Here is a 21,341-nt window from a genome sequence, read left to right as displayed (position 1 = left end):
TGCATGTATCCTTGTGTTGCTTTCCACACTACCACCAGAAAAGCTTTTATCATAAAGTATATAACATAACTTTAGATGTGAAATTAAAAAGAGAGGAGAAAGAGAATGTGAAAGAGAGATACTCAATAAACTGGTATTTTCACGAGTCAATTATCTGTCTAATTTCACAACACATACTGCCCCTTTATTGTGTAAGTGTTGTGGCATTATATTGGGCATTCACAATTGTTGGAGCACATGCACTTGGCAAATTAGCAGAGAACGTGACCATGCAGCTCACTCTGGCCTGCTCTTGACATTATTCTACAAAAATGCTATCAGACTCTCATAATGCTGAAAAAAATATTTTGCAGGCTACCCCCACAAGGTCATGTCTTGATAGGATAAAGATTATTTTAGCTAACCCTTTTCCTAAATTTAACCTAATTCTTCTATCCTGCTACCTTCATTCTCCAAAATCAATTTTGACAAACTGTAGGCCTATAGTATCGAGGAGGAAAGATCAGGTGGGACCATTCTAGCCAGTGAGAGGGCAGATGTGCATGTTGTTCATAAGCATCACGGTTTTGACTAGTTACCACAGCCAAAGTAAAAAAAATGGCCATCATAAGAATTAATTATTTTTTTGTTGTTGCTTTTTGCCTTTCATTCAAGGTTAGGCATGAGGTTAGCAGTGTGGTTAAGGTTAGATTTAAAATCACATTTTAAGAAGATAACTTGTAGAAATGGGCAGGGTTTATGACTTTGTCGCTGTGGTAACTAGTGATGACCAATCACATGTTTTTTTCTCAAAGTTGCAGGGATGTCACATCCTACAGTACTTTTAGAAGTACGCTCGTAATAATCACTACGAAACTTCTATTCGATCAAATAACATTTCAAATAAACCATTAAAAAAAACGTCAACCAAATACAGCACTATCATTTACCTCCATACAAAAACTAATGTGAGCTAAAAAATTAAGAAAAGACGCCACCTGCTGGAGAAGACAGATGTTGGGCCCAGTTATCCCTCTTGCTTCGCCTCTTCCTCTGGTTAACATAAGTCAACCTATTTACTTTAGACTCAAAACGATGAAACGTTTAGTTTCATGTAACAAAGTTTATTTTCGATTTCCACTTTAAAAAATGTAGCACTTTGTTAATAACATGTATTGAATCATAAGAAACATTTTCACTCAAATAAGTTCTCACCCAACTTTGAAACATGGTTCTCTTTGATTGGGCTCATGGCAATGGCTTCTACCTGAGCGCATGGTAATTGTCTGCCATTCACACCTCCCATGCAATGTTCCCTAAAAAATATATATTTCAGCACTGAGCACATTTCAAGTCCGCTGACCGCAAATTTGAACTTAGTACAAATTATTTGCAACTTCCAGCGCATGTTTACTGTAAACACTGAGGCTGTACCCACTACGATAAAGTTTCAGACAGTGATCAAGTAGTGTTGATTGATGCAAGAAACGACTTTACAAAATAAAATGCATTTTTATTCCCATACCATTATTACAGAGAATCAAACAAATTATGCTACTCCCTGCCTTTAGTCCGGCACAGTGGACGCAGCATAATACCCACAAAACCTAGCGGTTAAACCTGGTGATGGTTCCAATCATTTTTTCACAATGAATTTTTGCATCTGGGATTTTAGAACTACATCATAATTACATTATAAGGTCTGTGTTTCGTGTAGGCTTACCCTGGCATGACGTTTTGATAACAGTGTAATTCTCACTTGGACAATGTGAGTTTTATCAATATACTGGACTCAATTTACTCCCAAATTTAACGCAAAAGGCACATTAGCAACAGAGAAAACCTCAGCAAGACTACAAATTCCTGCAGGAAGCTCCTGCAGGTCATCTTTAGCTGACACTCACAGCTACCAGCGCAATCAGAGACCTACTGTGTCCAATCCATGATCTTCTTACGTCCCCTTTCACTGTTTTAGCTAGCCACTTACTACACAAGCTAACTGGTTAGCAGAGCAGTAGATCAAAAAATAGCCTAGATAACTGTTTGTACAGTATTTCAACTATTTCAGACCTCATGGCATTTTTCAAGGATGAGCATAAGAGCCTTAAAAGGGGAGAAGACCACGATAAGTCTGGACAGTAGTGCAGCTATAGGGCAACTTACCGGCTTGGTCAGGGCCAGCAGGAAGGATAAAGTTTATCCTGTGTCGGTAAGTATAGCTATTAAGTTAGAGCATCTTAGCAACACAATGTGTTCTATACAGCTATCAACATTCTACAAGGAAAGACCAACTTAATTATATAATCATTAACCAGATTACCCCGGAAACCAGACTTCGATGAGTGATAACTCCATTTTAGAATGTTGTCATTGATGAGAACGAATCTAAAAATCTATTGACATTCAGAATTGACTTTGTTTAAACATCCAGCCTGTATTGTAGTTTCATGAGCAGAGACAAATCTTCAAAGGCACAGTATTTATTGATTCGGAGTGGTACATGCATTCATAGTTTTGATTGATTTGATTTATAGCCTCCTTCCTACTATATGACTGATATGTCATCAAGTTATCAATTAAAAGTTCATGGAAAAGCTGCACTTGTCCTCGTGAAAATGACAGTTTATTAAATATTCTACAGCTATAATGTCAATCAAATCAAACGATTTTAAATAGCACATTTCTTACAACTAATACATTTCAAGGTGTTGCACTGAAAGGCATGTGGCACTTAAAGGAAAGGTTCACCCATTTTTCATATTATATTGTTTTTGTGGATCTCTGAGTGATGTTTTATCGATTCCCTGGGTCATTTCATGTTGTCATGTGTATCTGAGTTATTGGAGTTCAAGCAGGCAGAAATCCGTCCGGTATGACGTAGTACCGTGATAAAGTCGCTCTCACTGCACTGGAAGTTAATAGGAATACAACTTTCAGTTCGCAAAAATGTCTATCATACATGTCATATTTCAATACTGGCCGATATTATTCGGGAGGATGTCTTCTCTCAAATGAGCCACTGATCATATTTTTTTGATATTCCTAACTCGAGAAATGTTCAATTTAACCGTGTCTAACACATTTTTCATATTTGTCTGCCTGGTTTAGTCCAGGGTGCATTGCATGGTGCCGTTTCCAGAGATATTATAGAAAGGAGATGAATGAAGGAACGTGAATGAAGGAACGTATGACGTCCCATCCAGCAGACTGTCGACCAATCACGTTCCCATTTTCATGCTGTATCACGCGGTTGCTAAGCTAATCGTCATGCAATCCCTTCCCAAAGTATGTCGAGGAACGTGCCTATTTTCCACAAAAGTATAATGTTACGATTCCATCGCCCAGAATGCACCGCGCGGTCCATTAACGTAGCATGGGCAACGATTCCCATCTCCTCAAAAGTATGTCTGCCGTTGCAAATACTAGACTCCATTCTGTGACACACATCGATCTGCAGGTTGAACATGGTGAGATTGTAGACTCCTAAATTGATAGCCCGAAAATGTCCAAAACAAACTGCAGCTAGCTACAAATCTAGCCAGCCAGCAAGCCCATTGAGAGAGCATTGCATTGTGAATTTCGTAGTCGACTTGAGCTACAGATTTCCACAATGATTTTCCATGTTGCTACCAACCTTATTATGAAGAAAATAAAACATATGGTCACAAAATATATTGTTTTTACATATTAGTGTTATTTAACACTGTAAATTAAAGGAATGAGTGGTTTTGGGTGGATTGTTCCTTTAAAAAATAAAATCAAATGTTATTGGTCGCATACACATGGTTAGCAGATGTTAATGCGAATGTAGCAAAATCCTTCCTATAGGTGACCAGGAGGTTCTCTCTACTACATGCGAATGCCTCCGTGGAGCTCATGAGTGTAGCCATGCATCCGATTTTGGCAGTTCACAATAACGGCTGTACGGATGTGGAATGCAAGTGGAGGAAGCCAGCCGTGCCCAACCAGGTGCAGTCAGTGGAAGACCTGTTCCTGCCTGAAGACTACAACCCTCTGTGCCGAGAGCCCACAGAGGAGGATCTTGGCTGAGGAACTGACTCCGGGGCAGGTTCTCTTTGAACCTGAGCCAGAACAACCGCAACCCTCCCTGTCTGTACCGGATATTGTTAAAAAAACAAGGGCCCCTGGGACATGCAGGCATCCTGGCTGGCATGTTGCTGTTGGTGGAGGAGCAGTAAGCTATACGCTAACAGGACAGCGCACCAACCCCAAATGGCACATCATGAGGAGAGAGAAGTTGACTGCCAGCAATTACCGAGAGACTGAAAAATAGCTTCTATCTCAAGGCCATCAGACTGTTAAACAGCCACCACTAACACTGAGTGGCTGCTGCCAACACACTGACACTGACTCAACTCCAGCCACTTTAATAATGGGAATTGATGGGAAATGATGTAAATATATCACTAGCCACTTTAAACAATGCTACCTTATATAAATGTTACTTACCCTACATTATTCATCTCATATGCATACGTATATACTGTACTCTATATCATCGATGGTATCCTTATGTAATACATGTATCACTAGCCACTTTATACTATACTATGCCACTTTGTTTACATACTCATCTCATTTGTACATACTGTACCCGATACCATCTACTGTATCTTGCCTATGCTGCTCTGTACCATCACTCATTCATATATCCTTATGTACATATTCTTTATCCCCTTACACTGTGTACAAGACAGTAGTTTTGGAATTGTTAGTTAGATTACTTGTTATTACTGCATTGTCGGAACTAGAAGCACAAGCATTTCGCTACACTCGCATTAACATCTGCTAACCATGTGTATGTGACAAATAAAATTTGATTTGATTTGATTTGAATTACGGAGCAGTGGTTAGGGCCAAGCGCGTTACTCCATCGCTGCTAAAAAGGGTCCTCAGATCAGTCATTGGATAAAGTGTTGTTTGTAAAGTGGGGCACTGGTAGAAGATCCGGGCATCAAGGCATTCAAATGGGTACAGGGATGGATGTGCAGGAGTCAGGGTTTTGGGTCACAAGGTCTGGGATCCTGGGTGCCTCATCGGATGGTCTGGTGGGCATCATAGCAGCAGTGGTGGTGGTCAAGTGTCCCTATGGTGCAAGGAACCTTACCATTAAAGAGGAAGCAAAGTTGAAGGATTTTTATATCAAGGAGGGAGGGTCTTACAGCCTCCATAAAGACCATCCTTACTGGCACCAGGTCAGCTCCACATCCCTAGAAGGGACACCTGCATCTTCGTTGTGTGGACCACCAAAGCCTCCATCAACATCTCCATCAACGTGACGACCTCAGACTCCTATTGCTCCTCCTGTCAGTGAAGCCAAATGGTCCAAATGGTCCACCCCCCCCCCCCCCCCACACACACACACACACACACACCTCCCAGAATAGGTTATAGTACATACAAGTTTTGCTCAAAGCAGCAAACTAAAGTAATGTAAGTTCAATCAAAGGCTGGTCTGAGTGCATCTCAGTTTTATTCAGTACAACAACAATTCACATTGCATTTTATAGTGGGCACAGTGGGAATTCACAGTATTCAGACCCCTTGACTTTTTCCACTTTGTTACGTTACAGCCTTATTCTAAAATGTATTAAATTAATGTTTTTCCTCATTGATCTATACACATACGCGGCCCGTGCACAGGGCGGGGTTCAGACTTGGGGTCCCAAGCTTAATCGGTCGACTTCTAGTGCAAAGCGATGCAGTGCAGGCTCAATTTGTCCTCTGCATGCCTCCGGAGGCTCCGAAATTACATCACACCATCCATATGGCGCCTTCGACCACATTTTCGGATCAAGAATAAATAGGCTTTTAGAGGGAACATTGCACAGTCGATATTAAATAGAACGTTGCAGTCCCGCCTGCCTTGGGGGAAAACAACCCATGGTCACCCCATTGGCTCACAGCAAAAATTTGACCCTTTTCAAACACAATTTTCTTATTGTCTGCTTGTTAAAGTCAATTACAAAACTACATTTATGAACATTTCTAAAGATTACTTTTCAACATTGCCTATTCCCAAACATTCTCACTACTTAGAAAAACGTAATATTGTAGGGCTTTCCTCATGCCTGTTTTCATGATGGTGATAGCAGCCACGTGAGTGTGAATGCTAGCTAGCTACATAAGCTAGCCAAGACCAACAACACAAAATAAACAGACTAAACAGATGCTACTAACAGTAGTAAATGCAGTTAAAAACAGACTATACTAAACAAGTTGTCTTACCTGTGGTGAAATATTTTCCACACACATAGCTACGTGTAGCCTACTTGGTAATCGGGTCTCCACAATTTCCCACTCTCCCACGCTGAATAGTCTGAAGCCATAGGGCTCTTCTTTCAGGCTATATTTCCCTAAGTCGGAGCATTGCGAACCGTAGGTCGGTATTTTTGAACAAACACAGCAGCTTTTCGGCATGTTTTGTTATTTACGTCCAAGTTGGCTCTTTTACACTGGGGGTCAATGGGAAAGAATGTTTGTTTTCACCAATTTGTGGGCGTGTTCGAGGGGAATTCCTTATTATTACCTCTGAGTAGGGCTGGCATTTTGACCCCATTCTGGAACTCAAGTAATTTAATAGGATCTCTATGGCTCAAACCCTCTTTGACGCCAAACATTAATTTGTTCTTTGAGCTGCTTGAGACAGTAAAGGAAGCGAGACATCCCACTCCATCTTGGAAAAAAATATATATGTATTGCTGGATCGCAACCAACTGAACGGTGCATACACCGCCACCTACTTGTTGGAGTGTGAGGTCAGTCACGGCCTCCCTATTCATCAATTTCTCTAATCTAGCCCTGTGCTTCCTGGAGTGTTAATTCATCACACGTTGTGACAAAAAAAAAAGGGAAGGTAAAAAGGACAGGTAAACAGGGAAGAAAAATTACCCTACCAACTAATCCTACCCCCCATTAAAATGTCACTACTATTCCACTACCCTATCTGATCCTACACCAGGCCGGCAGCCTGGGAGGACGGGACACTATCATTCAACACACCTTGTAAACTCAATCTTATACACTCAAGTACTTGTCTGCTGCTGCCACCACATCTATTTTCTGTGATTTTACGTTCCAGTTCTGCGGTACAGTTGATAGCCATGGCTATGAACGCTAAGAAACCAACCTTACTGAAGCATGTTATTCCTGTCACTCTCTATATGCCTATGCCTACTCACCGGGAGCCTCTTAGGATCCCTCACCCTGGCCCATGTTCTTCTACTACTGTCTTCAGTCCCTCAGCGTACAACACCTTCTGTACTACTATAACCCTGGCAACCTCAACCTGCCTTTCTCTCACCGGACACTTCTGATCTCCAGCACCATGGGTACTCCTACAGTTAACACTCACAACTTTTTTCCACCGATACTACCCAGTCTTACGCATATCTCTCACATCTAGGAATCTTCCTCCAACACACGGCTGCAACATGACCATAAGCCTCTGCATCAAAACTCAGCAGGACAGACAGTGTCTGTCTCATCTGTTTCACCACATTCTCCTCCACCAGGTCTGCGTCATACCAAACGGTGGGCGTCACAGACATGGGAATCTTTCATTTCAGTTGATCCTCCTCAACACAATGCAACCCCAGTTATCACTCCTTTCAACAGCGCCCTAATCCGAACAGTAAAGCAAGTCACAGTTCATGTCCCAAGGCACATGGTGTGGAGTGGCTGCTCATCACGAGTTCACTTCAAGTTACTTTCACCAACTCAACAGTCCCCAAACTCTTCTCCATCCAACCTGACACCAAATATGAATCAGCCAGAAGGCAATCCATTCTCTCCAACGACAACAAAAAAATCACACTCCCACTGGGCCAGAATCATCTTTGTCATAATTTCCTTCTTCCCGCTCTTCACAGACACATCAACCTCTACACCATGCTGCTCCGAATCTTCTCTCTCGCTCTCTCTCTCTCTCTCTCTCTCTCTCTCTCTCTCTCTCTCGTTCTGAGCTACTGAAGTACAGTTTTCCAATTTTATAATTGATACTAGAGATCTTCAGAGATCTATTTACCTCTATCCAAATACCCATCTGGTCGAGATCAGATTTCTAAAAAATGTCACAGGTCTGGGTCGGATCTGATTGTTACGGGTCTCAGGTATGTGAAATTCTAACTGACTTGTCTGGAAGGACCCGTACAGATCTGAACGTGATGTTGCAGCAGCGAGAGAAATTTGATAAGCAAGAGCAGCAGCTTAAATTTTCACAAGAGTTGCGCATGTACAGTTGAAGTCGGAAGTTTACATACACCTTAGCCAAAGACATTTTAACTCAGTTTTTCACAATTCCTGACATTTAATCCGAGTAAAAATTCCCTGTCTTAGGTCAGTTAGGATCACCACTTTATTTTAAGAATGTGAAATGTCAGAATAATAGTTGAGATAATGATTTCTTTCAGCTTTTATTGCTTTCATCACATTCCCAGTGGGTCAGACGTTTACATACACTCAATTAGTATTTGGTAGCATTGCCTTTAAATTGTTTAACTTGGGTCACATGTTTTGGGTAGCCTTCCACAACCTTCCCACAATAAGGTGGGTGAATTTTGGCCCATTCCTCCTGACAAAGCTGGTGTAACTGAGTCAAGTTTGTAGGCCTCCTTGCTCACACATGCTTTTTCAGTTCTGCCCACAAATGTTCTATAGGATTGAGGGCAGGACTTTGTGATGGCCACTCCAATACCTTCACTTTGTTGTCCTTAAGGTAATTGTCCATTTGGAAGACCCATTTGCAACCAAGCTTTGACATCTTGAGATGTTTCTTCAATATATCCACGTAATTTTCCTTGCCTCATGATGCCATCTATTTTGTGAAGTGCAACAGTCCCTCCTGCAGCAAAGCACCCCCACAACATGATGCTGCCACCCCTGTGCTTCACGGTTGGGATGGTGTTCTTCGGCTTGTAAGCCTCCCCCTTTTTCCTCCAAACATATTGATGGTCATTATGGCCAAACAGTTCTATTTTTGTTTCATCAGACCAGAGGACATTTCTCCAAAACGTACGATCTTCAACCCATGTGCAGTTGCAAACTGTAGTCTGGCTTTTTTTATGGCAGTTTTGCAGCAGTGGTTTCTTCTTTGCTGAGCGGCCTTTCAGGTTATGTCGATATAGGACTCGTTTTACTGTGGATATAGATTACTGTGGCACCCGTTTTCTCCAGCATCTTCACAAGGTCCTTTGCTGTTGTTCTGGGATTGATTAGCACTTTTCGCACCAAAGTACGTTCATCTCTATGAGACAGAATGCGTCTCCTTCCTGAGCGGTATGACAGCTGTGTGGTTCTATGGTGTTTATAGTTGCATACTATTGTTTGTACAGATGAAAGTGGTACCTTCAGGCGTTTGGAAATTGCTCCCAAGGATGAACTAGACTTGTGGAAGTCTACTAAAAATTTGAGGTTTTGGCTGATTTCTTTTGATTTTCCCATGATGTCAAGCAAAGAGGCACTGAGTTTGAAGGTAGGTCTTTAAATACATCCACAGGTACACCTCCAATTGACTCAAATGATGTCAATTAGCCTATCAGAAGTTCTAAAGCCATGACATCATTTTCTGGAATTTTCCAAGCTGTTTAAAGGCACAGTCAATTTAGTGTATGTAAACGTATGACCCACTGGAATTGTGATACAGTGAATTATAAGTGATATAATCTGTTAACAATTGTTGGAAAAATTACTTGTGTCATGCACAAAGTAGATGTCCAAACCAACTTGCCAAACTATAGTTTGTTAACAAGAAATTAGTGGAGTGGTTGAAAAACAAGTTTTAATGACTCCAACCTAAGTGTATGTAAACTTCCGACTTCAACTGTAGCTTGCTGTTGGCCAATGATACGTTTTCAAAGCAATAGGCTACAGCCATTGAGTATCGCTCCATGTGTGGCAAAAGTTAGGAGATATCTAATCAATGGAAGATGGTATTAAAAGTATTAAAAGTTGAAGGAGAAGGATAGGCTACAACAACCAACAGTCAACTTAATATTCTGAATGGAGTTGTTGTTATTTGTAACTGCAGGATGAGAAAGCGCATGCATTGCAGCCTCAGTTAACTTAGCTAACTAGCTTCTCTCGGTTTGATGCAGTCAAGACAGGTACTACGTAATCAAATTTGATGATAAATAACCTAGCTATGGCAGCTATTAGTCTACTATAGCACAAGTCGGCTTCTGTCTCTCTGTTCTCAGTCCCTCCTCCCTGTGTCACTCCCTCACAGTATGGCCCTTCCCCCGCCTGCAAGAGCTGCACCTCTCTCTCTCCTCTTGCGCTTTATCAAGACCTGTGAAGCCCCAGGTCCAAGACCTGTGAAGACCTCTACTTGACACCTAACATCTTCTCAGTGTTTTTCCTTGTTCTTTCGACCCTGCCGCCATCTTTTTCTTGTCGGTTTCACCTTCCAAACTGCTGTGGCACGGTTTCCCATTTTTTGACTGATCTCTCAACATAGTCTTTTGTCACAGTTTTTTTTGAATGTCTTTTACGCTTTCTTTCTCATTTTGTTTTCTTCCGAGCTACTGAAATACTGTTTTCCATTTTTGTACTTGATGCCTATCAACCTCCCATCCTCATTCTTAATATTCAGAACCCCTGGGACCATCCCACTCCCTATTTTTTTCTGGTTCAATGTTAGAAAATAAACTAAGCAGTCCCATAGAGAATGATAGAGAAAGCATCCCAAAATAAAGTTCCCATTATAGCATCTGTGAGCGCACGGGCAGCACCATTGAGGCAATCTCCATTTTGAAATAGTCCTAAAAAAAAATCACAATTGGCTGACCCCTTCTGATGACCCAGTTGGGCATAACTCCAACAGGTTCATCAGGAGGGGTCAGCCAATGAAGAAGTTGGAAGTCCCACCCAGTTGACGACATTAAAATGGTGGAAGCCCTCAATGGCACTGTCCATACTAAAACAGCCTTTTGGCCACTATAGGCCTCTATCATTCTCTATCGGTGAACAATGAGAGGACAGGTACGCTGTGCGAACAATAGGCACAACTGAGTTGTTTTTCGCAAAGTTGCCTGAATGCAACGTGCATCCCGTTACAGTACCAGTCAAAAGTTTGGACAAACCTATTCATTCAAGTGTTTTTCTTTATTTTTACATTGTATAATAATAGTGAAGACATGAAAACTATGAATTAACACATATGGAATCATGTAGTAACCAAAACAAAGTGTTAAAGAAATAAAAAAATATTTTAGGAGATTTTTTTAAATACCCACCCTTTGCCTTGATGACAGCTTTGCACACTCTTGGCATTCTCTCAACCAGCTTCATGAGGTAGTCACCGGGAATGCATTTCAATTAACAGGTGTAATTTGTGTAATTTCTTTCCTTCTTAATGCCTTTGAGACAATCAGTTGTGACAAGGTAGGGGAGGTATACAGAAGATGGTATTTTACCAAATATGGCTAAGTCCATATTATGGCAAGAACATCTCAAATAAGCAAAGAGAAACAACAGTCCATCAAGACATGAAGGTCAGTCAATCCAGAAAATGTAAATAACTTTGAAAGTTTTTTCAAGTGTAGTCGCAAAAACCATCAAGCTCTATGATGAAACTGGCTCTCATGATGACTACCACAGGAAATGAGAGTTACCTCTGCTGCAGAGGATAAGTTCATTAGATTTACCAGCTTCAGAAATTGCAGCCCAAATAAATGCTTCACAGAGTTCAAGTAACAGACACATCTCAACATCAACTGTTCAGAGGAGACGGTGTGAATCAGGTCGAATTGATGCAAAGAAACCACTACTAAAAGACAACAATAATAAGAAGAGACTTGTTTGGGCTAAGAAACATGAGCAATGGACATTAGATCGGTGGAAATCTGTCCTTTGGTCTGATGAGTCCAAATCTCAAATTTCAAAGACCGCCATGTCTTTGAAAGACGCAGAGTTGGTGAACGGATGATCAGTTCAATGCACACTTAACTAGCATGGCTACCACAGCATTCTGCAGTGATACACCAGCTTAGTGGGACTATCATATGTTTTTCAAGAGGACAATGACCCAACACACCTCCAGGCTGTGTAAGGGCTATTGGACCAAGAAGGAGAGTGATGGAGTGCTGCACCCGACCTCAACCCAGATGGAGTGCTGCACCCAACCTCAACCCAATTGAGATGGTTTGGATGAGTTGGACCGCAGAGTGAAAGAAAAGCACCCAAAAAGTGCTCAGCAAATATGGAAACTCCTTCAAGACTCTTGGAAAAGCATTCCAGGTTGCACCGCTGTCATCAAGGCAAAGGGTGGCTACTTTGAAGAATATAAAATATATTTTGATTTGTTTAATACTTTTTTGGTTACTACACGATTCCATGTGTGTTATTTCATAGTTTTGATGTCTTCACTATCATTCTACAATGTAGAAAAATAGTTTAAAATAAAATAAGAACCTTGAAGGAGTAGGTAGGTCCAAACTGTTGACTGGTGCTGTACATCCGAAAACGATTAAACAGCCTAAACATTAATTTGATCAAATAAGCCTCAGATACTTTGACATGCTCTCATTGACCTCCATACAATAAAAAATCACTAGTTGGTTTGCTCATCTCACGCAGAATAATTTTCCTCGCTTCGCCTCTTCCCCTGCTCAGGCAGGGCACAGATGATCCATTATATTGACCAGATACTCAAGTGGCCGCTCTAACAATGGAAAGAAATGTATTCAAAGTCGGGAGGAGGCAAGATCAGGTGGGACCATTCTAGCCAATGGTGGTTTTTCTCAAAATTGCCGGGATGTCACATGTCCTACATATATCAGTACACTCGTAACAACCTGAGCATTATGAAACTTATATTCGATCAAATAAACCACACGTAGAAAATTAGCCATTCATTTTTTTGTTAACCAAATTCGACACTATCTCATTGACCTCAGTATAAAAACTCCTCGGTTGGTGAGCGAAAAAAAGATGCCACATTCTGGAGAAAACTGATTTTGGGCTCAGTTATTCCACTCGCTTAGCTTCTTCCTCTTTGTACGAGGCGAGGCAACAAGGGTGAATTCCTGACAATTCACGCTGGGTTCATAGCCATAGAGAACAAGAGGCTACTAGTGGCAAAAAGGCAGTTTTAGTATTGGTAGCGCCAGAGGGCTTCCACCATGCTTCCGCCATTTTAAAGTAGTCAAAAGTAGTCAACTCGGTGGGTATTCCTATGGGTTGTAGCCTCAATCTGGTTTCAGAGCTGGTCATGGGTGCACCTCAGCCACGCTCAAGGTCCTAAACGATATCATAACCGCCATCGATAAGAGACATTACTGTGTAGCCGTATTCATCGACCTGGCCAAGACTTTCGACTCTGTCAATCACCACATTCTTATCGGCAGACTAAACAGCCTTGGTTTCTCAAATGACTGCCTCGCCTGGTTCACCAACTACTTCTCTGATAGAGTTCAGTGTGTCAAATCGGTGGGCCTGTTGTCTGGACCTCTGGCAGTCAATATGGGGGTGCCACAGGGTTCAATTCTCAGGCCGACTCTCTTCTCTGTATACATCAATGATGTCGCTCTTGCTGCTGGTGATTCTCTGATCCACCTCTACGCAGACGACACCATTTTGTATACTTCTGGCCCTTCTTTTGGACACTGTGTTAACTAACCTCCAGACAAGCTTTAATGTCATACAACTCTCCTTCCGTTGCCTCCAACTGCTCTTAAATGCAAGTAAAGCTAAATGCATGCTTTTCAACCGATCGCTGCCTCGCACTTGCCCGCCCATCCAGCATCACTACTCTGGATGGTTCTGACTTTGAATATGTGGACAACTACAAATACCTAGGTGTCTGGTTAGACTGTAAACTCTCCTTCCAGACTCACATTAAGCATCTCCAATCCAAAATTAAATCTAGAATAGGCTTCCTATTTAGCAACAAAGCATCCTTCAATCATGCTGCCAAACATTCCCTTGTAAAACTGACCATCCTACCGATCCTCGGCGATGTCATTTACAAAATAGCCTCCAACACTACTCAACAAATTGGATGCAGTCTATCACAGTGCCATCCGTTTTGTCGGCCCCATATACACAGCCCCATATACTCCAGACCATTGTGACCTGTATGCTCTCGTTGGCTGGCCCTCACTTCATACTCGTCGCAAAACCCACTGGCACCAGGTCATCTACAAGTCTCTGCTATGTAAAGCCCCGGCTTATCTCAGCTCACTGGTCACCATAGCATCACCCACCCGTAGTACCCGTTCCAGCAGGTATATCTCACTAGTCATCCCCAAAGCCAATTCCTCCTTTGGCCGGCTTTCCTTCCAGTTCTCTGCTGCTAATGACTGGAAGAAACTGCAAAAATCACTGAAGCTGGAGATTCATATCTCCCTCACTAGCTTTAAGCACCAGCTGTCAGAGCAGCTCACAGCACCTGTACATAGCCCATCCAACTACTAACTACCTCATCCCCATACTGTGTTTATTTATCTCGCTCCTTTGCACCCCAGTATCTCTACTTGCACATTCATCTTCTGCACATCAATAACTCCAGTGTTTAATTAGTATATTGTAATTACTTCGCCACCATGGCCTATTTATTGCTTTACCTCCCTTATCTTACCTCATTTGCACACACTGTACATAGACTTTTTATACTGTATTATTGACCGTATGTTTGTTTACTCCATGTGTAACTCTGTGTTGTTGTATGTGTCGAACTGCTTTGCTTTATTCTTGGCCAGGTCGCAGATGTAAATGAGAACTTGTTCTCAACTAGCCTACCTGGTTAAATAAAGGTGAGAAAAAAATATATAATAAAAATAATGGCACGGATACAAAGATGAGTCCTCTATCTCTATGGTCCCACCTGCTCTCTCCTCCTCCCATCTTTGAGATCATATATTTCTCGTTATAGTGGGCACTCGACTATCTTGTCAATATAATAGATCGGGCTCTCCAACCCTGTTCCTGGAGAGCTACCCTCCTGTAGGTTTTCGCTCCAACCCGAGTTGTAACTAACTTGATTCAATTTATTAACCTTAAGCATCTAATTATTAGAATCAGGTGAGCTAGATTAGGGTTGGAGTGAAAACCTACAGGACAGTAGCTCTCTAAGAACAGGGTCCTGTAATAGATCATCTTTGGCAGGGGAACACAACTGTTTACCAAATATTGGGCGTGTTTGAGTGGTAAGGCGAAAGCAACTGAATGTAAACAAGTAGAAGTCAGGGGAGGTGCATCTCAGACAGCCAAAACTTCATGACCTTCGATGTTGGCGCAAATCAGTCATGTTTAACAGCATAGTGCAACACACATTGAAAGGCGGAGACCATTCCATTGAAGTTTCCCAATCACTCACAGCAGGCACAAAAAATATATACTTTAAATGTTGGAACCTTGATGATCACTACATTGTGTTAGTTAAAGTTACATCAAATGTAGCCTACAATGTAACAATTTCTATCAGCGGGCTACAATGTTACTGTTATGGTTACATTCGGCATACATGCTAATTGGCATCTTTCCATGAACTAAAAACGTTCAAGTATAATATGCAGTCAACCCGTGGGAAAGAAATATGTTGATTGTTGCGGTGGGAATTGTAGTTCTTCTGGCCTTCCCAATGTTCTCGCAACATTACCGTGACGTTGTTGCAACGTGATATCATGCGCTGGCTGTGGACTGCTCGATAACCACTTCCGCTTTTTTTCCACGCAGGTCAACATTTGCGTTTACCTAGAAAGACAGTAAAGACATTGTAGAAAGGTTTTTGTTGGTTAAAACTCACGTTTAGGAGATCGACAGGTTGAGATATTTATGGAGCATAATAATGGAGATACTTCTAGCTGGTCGATGCAGCGACGAATGGAAGGTTTGGTCAACAAACACATGGCAGACATAGCACTAGAAACGCTCCAACAGAGACTATCAGCTGTGTCCGACGAAATGAACCATCTTGCGGAACATGTCTCGAGACGCTCGGAGGATGTTCCCAAGTATGATATTCCAAGACGCACAGATGTAAACTTTGACGTTGAGTCACTGAGTGCAACATTTAGCACGGGTGGTGTTGGGGAAAAGTTGGCGATCCCCGGCACCTCATCATCAGCAGGTAACGTTTTACCCTTGCTTGATTAACTATAGTTGTGTTTTTAAAGTGAATTTCCTACTTTGTTTTGTATTTTCTTGGAAGTAACAAGTATCGGGGGAAAAAACAAAGAATCCCAGGATTGATTCAGTTGTGTGACCAATCAGATTCTCAGGAGAAACATAGTACCCCAGGCTACATTTCTAATTGGCTGAAGAGGTACAGTAGCCAATGAGACTCACTCGCTGTTTTAGATTGATGGGGAAAATGACTACAGCTAGGCCTGTCACTGTTCCAAAATGTGACACAAAATACGACAAATCAACAAACTGACATGTCAATTCAATAAATTCTTGAAATTCTATTTTTTTCTTCTTCCAATTCTTAAGAAAAGAACACTTCCTTGAAAATAAGAAACATCTTCATAGAAAAAAACATGTTTTGTAGTCTCCAGCTGAAATTAATAATCCCTATGCTGTAATCAAATTAAATTATATTAGTCACATACGCCGAATACAACAGGTGTAGACCTTACAGTGAAATGCTTACTTACAAGCCCCTAACCAATAATGCAGTTGAAAAAATATGAATAAGAAATAAAGGAACAAGTAATTAAAGAGCAGCAGTGAAATAACAATAGCGAGACTATATACAGGGAGTACCGGTACAGAGTCAATGTGCGAGGGCACCGGTTCGTTGTGGTAATATGTTCATGTAGGTAGAGTTATTAAAGTGACTATGCATAGATAATAACAGAGTAGCGGTGTAAAAGAGGGGGTGGGGGGGCAATGCAAATAGTCTGGGTAGCCATTTGATTTAATGTTCAGGGGTCTTATGGCTTGGGGGTAGGAGTCTTTTGGCTTGGGGTAGAAGTCTATGACTAGGATGGCTGGAGTTTAACTATTTTTTTTGGCCTTCCTCTGACACTGCCTGGTATAGAGGTCCTGGATGTCAGGAAGCTTGCCACAGTGATGTACTGGGCTGTACGCACTGCCCGCTGTAGTGCCTTGCAGTCGGAGGCCGAGCAGTTGCCATACCAGGCAGTGATGCAACCAATCAGGATGCTCTCGATGGTGCAGCTGTAGAACCTTTTGAGGATCTGAGGACCCATGCCAAATCTTTTCAGTCTCCTGAGGGGGAATAGGTTTCCTCCATTGGCCCCTACCTTGACCCTGTGTCATCCTAAATCAGTTTCTATCCACTGTTCCTCAGAGACGGCTGCCCAGCGTAAAATCATCTCCCTGCTGGTGGAGATTAAGGAGGAGCAGCAGAGACAGTGGGGCGTTTTGAGGCAGATGCAGGCCAGGGTTCAGGGCCAGAGCTTTCCGGTGGTAGAGGAAGAGGTGGAGGCTCTAGACATTGACATCCCACTGAGGACCATGGAGCAGCTAGATGACACAGAGAGGCACCTGGAGGATGCAGGAGCACAGAAGAGAATGGTAGGTGGACCGAGTGACCCGCAAAGGCTTGAACCAGTGACAAGCACACTACCTAATGTTGTAGTATAATACTGCTAAATAATGGGAAGTGATTGTGTTATAAATGGTGTATGTGTCTATCTATGACAGGTGTCTCACCTGTCACGAATGGGTGGGGCCACGTTTGATGATGCGGTGCGAAGGCTCATGCAGGCAGTGCTATCTTTTGCTGTGGGCTCTGAGCTCAACTGGGTGGGCCGAGGCCAGAAAAGGAGCTTCAGAAACACCCGCCTCCAAGGGGTTCTCTTCTGTAAGTACCAGTATCATATCTTACACATACTGTTAGGGTTGGGGAGAAGGATGCATGATGCAGAAAGATCAGTCTCCATAGACATTTGGAATGTAAACCACTGAAGTGAATTGGGATGCAGCACTGACCTCACTACTTCTCTATCACCGTAGGTGCTCTGAAAAGAACCCCAGTGGGCAAAGAGGCCACACATCACCAGTTTGCAGACGTGGTGAAGAAGTGGCTGCGGTTCGCCCCATTCAGACAGGGAGGGAGTGGTCGACGGCATTATAAACCACCTGTTGACTTCCTGTGTCCAAAGGAATGTGTAGATCTGCCTACACATCAGCCTACACATCCACAGTAACTCACAATCAGCTTATTACATATATTATATTGTTTAACATTTTAGTATTTTTTTCCTAAGTTTGTTACATTGCAAAAAATAAATGCTATTTGAATGTGAATACATGTGGTTTGGCCCATGTTACTTCATACAGGGCCAAACCTGTGATCTGCTCAAGTAACTTGGACCCCTGCATAAATCATGCAACGATGTAAATCACGTGCCAAACTCATTCCACGGAGGGTAGAGTGTCTGCGTGTTTTCACTCCTCCCTTGTACTTGATTGATGAATTAAGGTCACTAATTAGTAAATAACTTCAGTCACCTGGTTTTCTAGGTATTAATTGAAAATAAATCATAAAAACCTGCAGACACTAGGCACAACATGGAATGAGTTTGACACCCCTGATGTAAATTGAAGATGTATTCTCAAAGTCCAATTTCTCACACAGTTCTCAAAATGATGCCCACAATGTATATGATCTCGTATAGTCTCCAATAGAGTCACATCCCATGACGCTCCTCACATCACAGATCTGTCAGGTGTGGTTGGATGTTTGTCCCTGAGTAATTCAAACCAAATACTGCAGCAAAACCTGTTGATAAAAGTTGTGTATTGCAGTTAATGCTTTGAAGGTACTGATTAGAAAGCTTTCCGGCATATTTTTTACCCCACTAATGAGAGTATGTGCAAATATACACTACCATTCAAAAGTTTGGGGTTACATAGAAATGTCCTTGTTTTTGAAAAAGCAAATTTTTTGTCCATTTAAAATAACATAAAATTGATCAGAAATACAGTGTAGACATTGTTAATGTTGTAAATGACTATTGTAGCTGGAAACGGCAGATTTTTAATGGAATATCAACATAGGCGTACAGAGGCCCATTATCAGCACTTCAGCAGGCCCATTATCAGCGCTCCTGTGTTCCAATGGCACGTTATGTTAGTTAATCCAAGTTTATCATTTTAAAAGGCTAATTAATCATTAGAAAATAATTTTGCAATTATGTTAGCACAGCTGAAAACTGTTGTGTTGATTTAAAGAAGCAATAAAACTGGCCTTCTTTAGACTAGTTGAGTATCTGGAGCATCTGCATTTGTGGGTTCGCTTACAGGCTCGAAATGGCCAGAAACAAATTATTTTCTTCTGAAACTCATCAGTCTATTCATGTTCTGAGAAATGAAGGCTATTCCATGTGAGAAATTGGCAAGAAACTGAAGATCTCGTACAACGCTGTGTACAACTCCCTTCACAGAACAGCGCAAACTGGCTCTAACCAGAAGAGGAGTGGGAGGCCCCGGTGCACAACTGAGCAAGAGGACAAGTACATTAGTGTCTAGTTTGAGAAACAGATGCCTCACAAGTCCTCAACTGGCAGCTTCATTAAATAGGACCCACAAAACCCCCGTCTCAACGTCAACAGTGAAGAGGCAACTCCAGGACGCTGGCCTTCTAGACAGAGTTGCAAAGAAAAAGTAGATATTCTATTAAAAATCTGCAGTTTCCAGCTAGAATAGTAATTTACAACATTAACTATGTCTACACTGTATTTCTGATCAATTTGGCTGTTAATATAGGCCATGAACATTGCAGTTTGTAGTAGGTCTATGACGTTTTCATCCTTACGAAGACGCAGGCTTCCGGGTCAAGATTACCTCTTTCTGCACATTATTTTTTCTATATAACTGTGAGTGAGTGAATGTTAGAGACACGAAAGCAATTTACTATATGTTAAAAAGTAATGTCCATATAAGCTTATTTCTTGTAACAACCAACATACATTGTAAATATCCATAAATTGATATTTGTAAATACATATTTCTCATTAATTTCTGTTTCCTTGTTTTGTAATGAAAAAATGTGTAATTGGGGTACCAGCCCAAACTGTTATAGCTCACTGACATTGATTCAGGTATGGTTTGTGCTGGGCACTGAGAAACACACACAAAGGCATTTTTAAAGAAATAGCTGTGTTTCTGGTGAATTTTGAAGGGAGAATACATCCAAAACATGCCTGATAATTTGGTCAATACACTATCGTTCAAAAGTTTTAGAACACCTACAGTACCCAAGCAAAGGTTTTTCTTTATTTGTACTATTTTCTACATTGTATAATAATAGTGAAGACATAAAACTATGAAATAATACATTTGTAATCATGTAGCAACCAAAAAAGTGTTAAACAAATCAAAATCTATTTTATATTTGAGATTCTTCAAATAGCCACCCTTTGCCTTGATGACACTCTTGGCATTCTCTCAACTAGCTTCACCTGGAAGGCTATTCCAACAGTCTTTAAGGAGTTCCAACATACAGTTGAAGTCGGAAGTTTACATACACTTAGGTTGGAGTCATTAAAACTCGTTTTTCAAACACTCCACAAATTTCTTGTTAACAAACTATGGTTTTGGCAAGTCGGTTAGGACATCTACTTTGTGCATGACACAAATAATTTTTCCAACACTTGTTTACAGACAGATTATTTCACTTATTCACTGTATCACAATTTCAGTGGGTCAGAAGTTCACATACACCAAGTTGACTGCCTTTAAACAGCTTGGAAAATTCCAGAAAAGGATGTCATGGCTTTAGAACTTCTGATAGGCTAATTGACATCATTTGACATCATTTGAGTCAATTGGAGGTGTACCTCTGGATGTATTTCAAGGCCTACCTTCAAACTCAGTGCTTCTTTGCTTGACATCCTGGGAAAATCAAAAGAAATCAGCCAAGACCACAGATTATCTTTTTGTTGTAGATCTCCACAAATCTGGATCATCCTTGGGAGCAATTTCCAAACGCCTGAAGTTACCACGCTAATCTGAACAAACAATAGTACGCAACTATAAACACCATGGGACCATGCAGCCATCATACCGCTCAGGAAGGAGACGCATTCAGTTTCCTAGAGATGAACGTACTTTGGTGCGAAAAGTGCAAATCTATCCCAGAACAACAGCAAAGGACCTTGTGAAGATGCTGGAGGAAACGGGTACAAAAGTATCTACAGTATATCACAAAAGTGAGTACACCCCTCACATTTTTGTAAATATGAGTATATCTTTTCATGTGACAACACTGAAGAAATGACAATTTGCTAAAATGTAAAGTAGTGAGTGTACAGCTTGTGTAACAGTGTACATTTTCTGTCCCCTCAATAAGACAACACACAGCCATTAATGTCTAAACCGCTGGCAACAAAAGTGAGTACACCACTAAGTGAAAATGTCCAAATTGG

At 41.4% G+C, this 21,341-nt stretch overlaps 1 protein-coding gene across 1 annotated transcript; it reads left to right on the top strand.

Moving 5' to 3' along the window:
- The first annotated feature begins 13,435 nt into the window (after positions 1–13,435).
- Positions 13,436–19,932, top strand: LOC118943877 (uncharacterized). The gene is made up of 4 exons (XM_036960401.2): positions 13,436–16,069; positions 17,258–17,484; positions 17,614–17,773; positions 17,926–19,932. Exons 1-4 carry the CDS (start codon positions 15,775–15,777, stop codon positions 18,117–18,119), a joined length of 876 nt encoding a protein of 291 aa, XP_036816296.1. The 5' UTR covers positions 13,436–15,774; the 3' UTR covers positions 18,120–19,932.
- The last annotated feature ends 1,409 nt before the right edge of the window (positions 19,933–21,341 follow it).

The sequence above is a fragment of the Oncorhynchus mykiss genome, chromosome 23 (genome assembly GCF_057628025.1).
Source record: "Oncorhynchus mykiss isolate SJ-2025 chromosome 23, ASM5762802v1, whole genome shotgun sequence".
Classification (NCBI taxonomy): Eukaryota; Metazoa; Chordata; class Actinopteri; order Salmoniformes; family Salmonidae; genus Oncorhynchus; species Oncorhynchus mykiss.
Note: the sequence above shows the minus strand (reverse complement) of the source record. Positions and strands in the feature narration are given on the sequence as shown.

Bases quoted from the DNA above. Each gene is read 5' to 3' on its own strand.
- LOC118943877 (XM_036960401.2), top strand. From the start codon at position 15,775: ATGGAGCATAATAATGGAGATACTTCTAGCTGGTCGATGCAGCGACGA. The intron at 16,070-17,257 runs GTAACGTTTTAC...ACTGTTCCTCAG, and splicing joins CGGCACCTCATCATCAGCAG to AGACGGCTGCCCAGCGTAAA. The intron at 17,774-17,925 runs GTAAGTACCAGT...CTATCACCGTAG, and splicing joins CCTCCAAGGGGTTCTCTTCT to GTGCTCTGAAAAGAACCCCA.